Source organism: Macrotis lagotis, chromosome 3 (assembly GCF_037893015.1).
Source record: "Macrotis lagotis isolate mMagLag1 chromosome 3, bilby.v1.9.chrom.fasta, whole genome shotgun sequence".
Taxonomy (NCBI): domain Eukaryota; kingdom Metazoa; phylum Chordata; class Mammalia; order Peramelemorphia; family Peramelidae; genus Macrotis; species Macrotis lagotis.
The window spans coordinates 37535078-37544215 of record NC_133660.1 but is presented as its reverse complement, the minus strand read 5'-3'; the positions used below and the strand labels follow the sequence as shown (position 1 = coordinate 37544215).

The 9138-nt window shown below is 40.4% G+C and overlaps 1 protein-coding gene across 6 annotated transcripts in view; it reads right to left on the bottom strand.

Annotated features, from left to right (window-relative positions):
* Positions 1 to 1831: 1831 nt before the first annotated feature.
* ART3 (ADP-ribosyltransferase 3 (inactive)) overlaps positions 1832 to 9138 on the bottom strand; it is a 138788-nt gene continuing 131481 nt past the window's right edge. For 5 of the 6 annotated variants that reach the window (XM_074228475.1, XM_074228476.1, XM_074228477.1 and 2 more), the window contains exons 8-9: positions 5067 to 5102; positions 1832 to 2063 (exon numbers count right to left, since the gene is read on the bottom strand). In XM_074228475.1, the coding sequence (XP_074084576.1) occupies positions 1921 to 2063; positions 5067 to 5102 (179 nt within the window). In that variant the 3' untranslated portion in view covers positions 1832 to 1920. The remainder of the gene's footprint in view (positions 2064 to 5066; positions 5103 to 9138) is intronic. The other variant, XM_074228479.1, reaches the window with a different exon arrangement.

Genomic DNA, 9138 nt, shown 5'->3' with positions numbered 1-9138 from the left:
AGGATTGCAGTAGGATTTTTCTTAAAATGAAAAGGATTAAGTTTTCCCATCTCATAGATTCGGAGGCAAGGGCAAGGCAAATGGGTCAATAGGAAGGTCCAGGTTAGGGAGGGCAAAGCAAAGTCCAATCCTAAACTAGCTGAATGACTTGACTGACTCTGGGCCAGGTGGGAGAGTATTTTATTCACCAAAAAACAGACTTTTTGTTCTGTATTTGTTATACTTAGGGTCCTGTTGCTTATGAGATGGATCAGCAGGCAACAAGTAGGGGCAGGGGGGCAATTTCTAAATGTTTGAATAGGAAGTCACAAATTCAAAGGCTTAAAACACTCCTAAGAAGTGAAACTTGAAACAAATACCTTTAGAGTTCTTGAAGATAAAATTGAACCATTTGTATTCTTTTTTAAGAAATTATGTTTCAAAATTTTATAAAGTGATATTTTATTTAGTTTTTGTAAGGCAATGGGGTTAAGTGACTTGCCCAAGGCCACACAGCTGGGTCATTATCAAGTGTCTGAAGTCAGATTTGAACTCAGAACTCCTGACTCCAGGGCCAGTGCTCTATCCACTGCGCCACCTAGCCGCCCTGTGATATTTTAAATGTGTAAGATTTTATAGGGGTGGCTAGGTGGTGCAGTGGATAAAGCACTGTCCCTGGAGTCAGGAGTACCTGGGTTCAAATCCCGTCTCAGACACTTCATAATTACCGAGCTGTGTGGCCTTGGGCAAGCCACTTAACCCCATTGCCTTGCAAAAACCTTAAAAAAAGATTTTATAGAAGACCCAAGCACTGGTATAGACTGAAAATGCTTACATTTATTTCACTTTCTAAAGACCCGAACCAAAAGTCATTTGTCACAAAGGAGAAACTAGGCCTTTCCTTTCCAGGTCAAGCATTTTGGATGGGTGTAGACCATTCAGGAGAACAACTTTTTTTTTTTTAGATTTTTTTGCAAGGCAATGGGGTTAAGTGGCTTGCCCAAGGCCACACAGCTCGGTAATTATGAAGTGTCTGAGACTGGATTTGAACTCAGGCACTCCTGACTCTAGGGCTGGTGCCACCTAGCCGCCCCCAGAAGAACAACTTGGACAAAGTGTTTATCTTATTTGTTGAGTACAAAGTCAAAAGAATGGTTCTATAGAGTTGAATGTCTGCCTTACAAAATGCATCCTGTTGGAACCCACCTCAGAGTCCTGATTCTTTGAAGAGGGATTTATGCCAGGGATTTATCTCCTGGCACTACCACCAACTCCCCTTTACCTTCAGTTGAGCTGATGTCTCTTAGAGTTTAACATTCTACTCAGGATTTAGTTCCTATTACAAGTCTTGTCTTTCCTTCCCAATTGCAAAAGCCCTGCAAGTATTCACAGTGTGACCTCTTTGCTCTAGTGAAGATAGAGAAGCTGGCACTGCCAGGGTCTTAGAGAAAATTTAGTCTAATTACTTTATTTTTCAATAAAACAAATCAGGTACATGTGTCCCTCAAAAAGCCCAGCACACTATCTTGTACATAGTAGTCCTAAATATGCAATAGTCAAAGACATAAGGATTATTTTAAATAAAAGTTAATAAATTTAACTTGTTCTCATTGTCAGGGTTGTTCAGGATTAACATTAAAGTGTGCCGACATTTCAGTTCTACTATTTTTCTTGGTCTTTTCTTGAATTCATTCAGAAACACCAATTTATACAATCATAAGATTAATACATAAATCCACAAGAGGAAGATGAACAAGTATTCTAAGATATCCTTACTACAAGCAAACTGGACTTTTGTTTATAAAGAGGATTATATATAGTTTTATCAGTAGAAAATATGAAGAATCGCACATCTCTTTCAATTTCCTTCAATAGTCAACAATCAGGATCTAGTTGCCCTAGCCTCACAATGCATTTTGGGTAATGAAGAGCCTGTACAGGTCAGAGATGAGCACAGAGCATTACAGTAAAAGCACCGATTAAAAGAATAAATCGTCCAAATAGGGGAAGAGGCATCTCACCAAAGGAGGTAGAAGCAGAGGCCGCAGTGGGGCGGTTGCTGGGAAATGGAAGAAGAGCAGGAACTGTGGAGGAAACACATAGACATAATTTTTATAAGAAAAGTTGAAATAACATGGCTTTTCCAAGTAGGATCCTATCACTTCCATCTAAAGGACACAACCATTTCATCTGCCTTAAAAAAAGAATCTCGCCAATAGGTGTCTGCCAGTCAAAAATCCTTGCAAGCAGAATTATTTTCATAAGCCAAACTCCGCAGACAGTCTATATGATTTGGTGAGGTCTGATGATGCCCTCACCTATCTGTGAACAAGGAGACTCCCTGGTGGTGTGTTTATTTTTTGTTTTTATCTATCTATCATCTATCTATCTATCTATCTATCTATCTATCTATCTATCTATCTATCTATCTATCTACCTATCTGTCTGTTCATTCGTTTGTTTGTTTATTCATTCATTCATTATTTATTCACTTATTTATTCATTTATTTATTCATTCATTTTATTTATTTATTTGTTCATCCGTTCATTTATTTATTTGTTTGTTTGTTTATTTATTTATTCATTTATTTAGATTTTGCAAGGCAATGGGGTTAAGTGGCTTGCCCAAGACCACACAGCTAGGTAATAATTGTCTGAGGTTGGATTTGAACTCAGGTCCTCCTGACTTCAGGGCCAGTGCCCATGAACCACATTTTGCTTTTGGGTTTTTCACCATTTCTTTGTGGCAACCAGAACAAAAGCAAAAATACTTTTCATATTGAGCTCTCAATAGACTGAGACCAAATTATTTCCACCCTACACATCCATAGGCCTGTTCTCGAGATGAGCCTCCTTGTCATTTATCTTAAGGAAGGGAGGGATTCTTAGGGTCTCACCTATCATGGTTTCTAAAAAGGTCTGCCTCAGACTATGTCAACCTTGAGTTGTTCAACTCTCCCTTGCTTCTGCCTACTGTGAATCTGGCTTCCTAGGCTTCAGGGGACTCCCTCATTCCACCTGCCCCAAGGCTGGTTATCAAGGGAAGGTCTCAACAGTCTAATTCTTCACTCAATGGGCTTTGTTTTTAATGATCTGCCTGAACCAAGTCTTTAGTGGCTAGCAGACTTCTACTCTTTCCATCTTGGTTATTTGAAACCCCCTTCCTCATTTCCTCCCATGTCCATCACCTTCCCCCTCCCAGCGTCCTACTCCAGATCCATCCACCCCTGCAAGACCTGCTCCACAGTCAGCAACTTGCTTTCCTCTTTTTTTTTAAAGGTTTTTTTGCAAGGCAAATGGGGTTAAGTGGCTGGTCCAAGGCCACACAGCTCTTGCTTTCCTCTTAAAGGTCTTTCTTTCCCCCTCCCTCCACCTTCCGAGACAGGGCTTCCTCCTAAAATTAGACACTGTATCCCTGGCTACACTTTCCAAGAGAGACTGCCCTTTCCCCCACATTAAGCCAGGGTTGCAGTGTCAAGAGTCCAAACACTCCTTTCTCCCCATGGCCACTTCCAAGCTCTCCCTTTAACACTATTATTCAGGAACTTCTCTGTCTTGGAGGTTTATTCATTCTATACTAATCACTCAATCAGAATTCTGGCAGCTGCTATCTCTTGAACCCCAGGCCATTCCCCTTCCTTCTCAATGAATTCAACCTTTCCTATGCTTTGTCTCAAGCTTGGATTATGCCCATCATCTACTACCTTCACTCTTATTATTCCTGTGCTTCTGAATAGAATTGGAAAAAGTTCACAAAACCAGGTTGACAGATCTGTTATATAATCCCAACTGGGTCCTCCCTCCAGCAGACAGTTCCTGAGAGAGGGACTGTCCAATTTACCACAGCATCCTGTTCCAAACTTTTTTTTTATTCCTCCTCAAATCTCCCATCGCTAACCCTTTACCATCCTCTCATCTGAGAACCTTGCCTTGCACGTACTTCCCTTAGGTTATCTGACTGAGATTCCTCCTCACACCACTTGGGCATGTTCCCCCCACTTTCTCCTTCACCCCTCTTCAGGAACAGGTGGGTTTTCTCTTTGTCTGGCAAATCCTTCTCTATTCACAATTGATCCCATTCCATCCCATCTTTTTTTTTCCAGCAACTTCTCTGTCTCTATCATCCCAAGTCTCTTATTAATAATTTTCACCAACTCCCTGTCGACTGGATACTTTTCTACTCTCTATAACCACATCCACACCTGAATCCTTAGAAACCACTCACTGCTCATCCCTCCTGGATAGCACCCTATATGGCTCCTCCCTTTCATGGTTAAACTTTTTGAGAGAGCCATGTCCTGGTACAGACCTTCAATAATAATCTGCTCAAAGCAAGCAAACTTCATTAAGGAATATAATATTTGGGTGCAGCTAGGTGGCGCGGTGGATAGAACACCGGCCCTGGAGTCAGGAGTACCTGAGTTCAAAACTAGCCTCAGACACTTAGTAATTACCTAGCTGTGTGGCCTTGGGCAAGCCACTTTGCCTTGTTTAAAAGAAAAGGAATATGGTATTTGTCTCATCCAAAAAGGAGCAATATCTTTGGGCATGCATTTAAGCCTTCTTGAAGCATTTTAGGAGCTGTTTCCCTTAGTGTTTGCATAGCTCGACTGGTTTTAAATTCCAACTTTAGTAGCTTCTCTAGGAGCCAGGGCAGTATCAGAAAAGAATTCAGCACTGGCAGAAGCAGCTAAATGAAGTGATGTAACCACAGAGGACTTATCATCTCTGAGACTATTGCTGCTCATCCAGACTTTGAAGCCTTTATGAAGCTCAGACTTGCAGAATTTCTGTATAAATTATCTAATGCGAAACCTGAAGCCATCCTTTAGCCAGATCATGAATATCATCTTCTTTAAGTATGATGGAGCAGCTAGAAAAGATGTGCTTGCATTTCTAGGGGCCCCCTACATTCAGTCTCACATTCCTAGCATCTATCTAGCCCAATTTTGTGAACTGACTCGAGGACTTTCTTCACCCTAGGATGTGGGACAGCTATTGGTGAAGGACTGCTTCCCCTTTTTGCCATTCCCCCAAGTAATTGTGTCTTACTTCCATATCCCTACTGATAGAACCTTATTTCTTACCGGGGTCCTCAACAGGTTCTTGCTTTGTGTCCATTTCTGAATAAGAAGGAAAGTTTCAGTAAGTTATCTCCATGAAATTTAAAAATACAATTTCAGAGTAAATTCAAAAAATACGAGCATGGGTGATGTCATGTCTGTCATATTTTCCAATTTTTGAAGATCTAAACACATAGATCCTACTTAATTGGCAATTTTTGATCAAATTCAGGAGACCTCTTACAGGAACATCCCACTGAAGACACATGTGGAATGGGTTAGTACCATAAAGAACAGAGATTTAGAGCTAACCTGTCCAACTAATGAAACTGAGGCCCCCAAATGAGAAGTGATTTGCTCAGGAGTAATCAGTAGAGGAACCAAAATTGGGTTTCCAACCTTACTGTCATACTCCCCTTTCACTGACAGTGCTTGTGATCACAGTATTTCATCAGCATCCATGGCAGCCAAATCGGTGAGACTAAATGGGATCATTCTGTTCTCATTTGGAATTCTGACCTAGTTTCTATTCTGGTTAAGTAGTTGGGCGACTGTTTGGGGAGGTAGTTCAGGGTCCAGCAGGTGGGAGAGTGGCAGCTCCAACATGTGTCCTGGGATAAACACCCATTCCAATGAAGATCCCAAATAGACCCATAAGAATGTGTATCATCTAAAAGATTTAAGCATGCTAAGTGGTGCTATTAGGGGACTGAGAAGGTGTTTACTCAATGTAAAGAGACAATTTTCTCTTTGATATAAAGTATGTAGTGCTGTTAACAATCTATTCAGTTGGTTTCAAGTCCCTTGTCTCATTTTATTCTCACAACACCCCTCTGATATAGGTTGTAGGGGACTTATTAATAACCTCAAAAAAAGGGGGAAATGAGGCTATGAGAAGTTATAAATGCCAAGTCAATAAAGAACTGATTTTTCTTTTGGGATTCCTTTCAGTGGAATCCACATGACCTGGTTTAAATCACAGAACATGAAGAACTGGAAGGTTTTGTGTATATTCAAGGCCCATCTAATAGAAGCTATCTTCATTGCTATCAACAAAGAATGTGAGAGGTGAGAAGGACCTGAGAACTATTCGCAAAAGGAACCCCTGCTAGAATACATCCAAGACAAGTGGCTTTTCAGTCTCTGCTTGAAGACCTTCAAGGAAGGGCCTTCCCCCTCCCAAAGAGCCCCTTCCATTTAAAGCTCTAAATGTTGGATCATCCCAAACAGACCTCTGTAATCTCCAACCACTGCTACTGATTCTGTCTCTTAGATCATGATGATGTTCAGAGGGTTAAATACAGTGGTTGTGTGTCCCCCACAAGGCCTCTTCTCTTGGACCAAGCCTTCAGTCCACATTTCCAGGTCCTAGACTCCAGACCCTTTGCCATCCTCCTTTCCTGTCCTCCTAAGGAGCCTCCGTGACCTAGGAGTGTCTTTAATCTTAGACTGCAATGGTTAAAACCATCCAAGCCACTCCAGATGAGTCTGGGAAGGGCTGAGGGCAGTGGCACCATTGTCTCCTGACTCCTGGGAGCCACTGCTCTTCATGTAGCCAATAACAACATTAGATGGGTACATCATGGCGCTGACTCAGACCAAACAGCCACAAAGACTCTGAGATTTTCAGAACAATTCTACTTAACTTTCCTATCTTAGACTTCACAGATCCACAGCTTGAGAGCTGGAAGGCTCTCTGAGCCCATCTGGCCCAGTTTTCTGATTGCATAGATGAGGAAACAAGGACTCAGGAAAGTTAAGAGACCTGACCAAGGTTACTCAGCTAGTAAGACTCAGCAGCAGAATCTGAACCTAGTGTAGAGTCGGTGTTTTTTCTGTTCTACCATGATATCTTCCACTGACATTGATTTTCTGTACTCAAGCACAAGATTGACATTTATCTATATTGTATTGATTAGATTCAATGCCCTTAACTTATCAAGATTCTTTTGGATCCTGGAGCCATTCAATGGCTTGGCTAAGTCTCCCAGTCTCTGTATCATCCAAAAATTTGATGATCTATATCTTTATTCAAATTATTGATCCAAGTACTGATTCCTGGGGCATTCCAGTCAATTCTGAATCCATTTGCTTCTAATCGCCTAATTGATATTTTTAATCTAGTCCATAGGTCTTCATTTTCTCCATAAGAAATATATGAGAATATATTAAGCATGTGATTGGATATATACATATTATATATTATATATATATATATATATATACACACAAACATCTTTCTTTCTTTCTTTCTTTCTTTCTTTCTTTCTTTCTTTCTTTCTTTCTTTCTTTCTTTCTTTCTTTCTTTTTCTTTCTTTTTAGGTTTTTGCTAGGCAATGGGGTTAAGCGGGTTGCTCAAGGCCACACAGCTAGGGAATTATTAAATGTCTGAGGCCAAATTTGAACTCAGGTCCTCCTGACTACAGGGCCTGTGCCCTATCCACTGCGCCACCTAGTCACCCCCACACAAACATATTCTTTATCAAGAAGCAAAAAATCTATATATGGGATATTTTATCAAAGGCTTTGCCAACACAATCTTGATAGCTATATCCCCTTAATCTACCAATGTAATAACAAAAAATGAAACACAGGGGTGGCTAGGTGGCGCAGTGGATAAAGCACCAGCCCTGGAGTCAGGAGTACCTGGGTTCAAATCTGTTCTCAGACACTTAATAATGACCTAGCTGTGTGGCCTTGGGCAAGCCACTTAACCCCATTTGCCTTGCAAAAACCTAAAAAAAAAAATGAAACACAGTGAGTACTGTTCTTCAGGAACTCTGCTAACTCTTTATAATTCTTCCTTCCCCAATCTAGATATTTCTCAAACATCTCCTTAATGATTCTAGACTTTTCCCATGAAGTGGTCATGTTCACCAACCTTTAATTTGCAGATTCTGTTCTCATTTTTTTTTAAGTCAAGATAAACATTTGTCCTCTCCATACCTATGATAGTGTTTCATCTTTTTTTTTTTTAGGTTTTTGTAAGGCAAATGGGGTTAAGTGGCTTGCTCAAGGCCACACAGCTAGGTCATTATTAAGTGTCTGAGACCGACGTTTCATCTTTCCATGATCTTTCTAATCACTGATCCCACCTGCTATTTCTTTCAGGTCCTGAGAATGGATCACCTTGGATGGGGGGACATGAAGTCATCAGGAGTGCTGAGGTACTGTCTTATTTCTCCTTATACATCTAGGGTTTTAATTCTCCATTAGTCATTTTTATCCTGTCATTTCTAAGGCCAGCACTTCTCTCTTCTGCAGAGACACAAAATAATCATGGAGCTGCTTAGCCTTCTCTGTTGTCAGTCCTCATTGTCTGATACACCCCGACCAAAGATCCCACACCTTGTCTGGTCCTTTTTTTTTTGATATAGTTAAAAATACCCTCCTCTCTTTGTTGTTCTTAGATTCTATTATCAGCTCAGGTCATTCTGTTTTTATAAGACCATACCACATTCTTCTATTCATTCTCTGCTAGCTACTTCCATCTTCTGAGCATCACTTTTTAGAATATCAGTTGATTGGTGTGTTCTCTGTGATACCACATCTCTTCAAGCAAATCCTATTTTATCTCCTCATAAAAATGTTCCCCTTAATGTCTTCAGAGTTTCAGGTCCTGAGAATGGATCACCTTGGATGGGGGTACATGAAATGATATTCTTCATGGGCTGATGTTCCCTGGAGCATTTTTTCCCATGGAATTCTAATTCTCTTCCCTTGAACCCTGTGAAAGTTTTCCCAGAACCTAAGGTGTCTATCAGAAGATCATTGGGTTTTCTCTCCTCCTCTTTCACAAATTTGAGGTTGGAGTGATCATCTCTTTCCAGAATTTCTAGTATTTCTAGCCCAGTGACTAGTTTCTCCCCATTTGTGAGAATTAGATTCAGAAAAGTTTGTCTTTGCTGGTTCCTCAAATCATCATTAATTACTTTTTAAATTGTCTTTCTTTTCTTTTAATGTATGTGGGAGATTTGAGTTCTCATCAGACAGTACAAAAATACAAAAATCTAAAAATATTGGGGGAGTTGCACCCTCAAGATAAGATGGCTCTTGCTCACAAAGGCCAAAGGAAAAAAACTAACTTTCCTCCTTT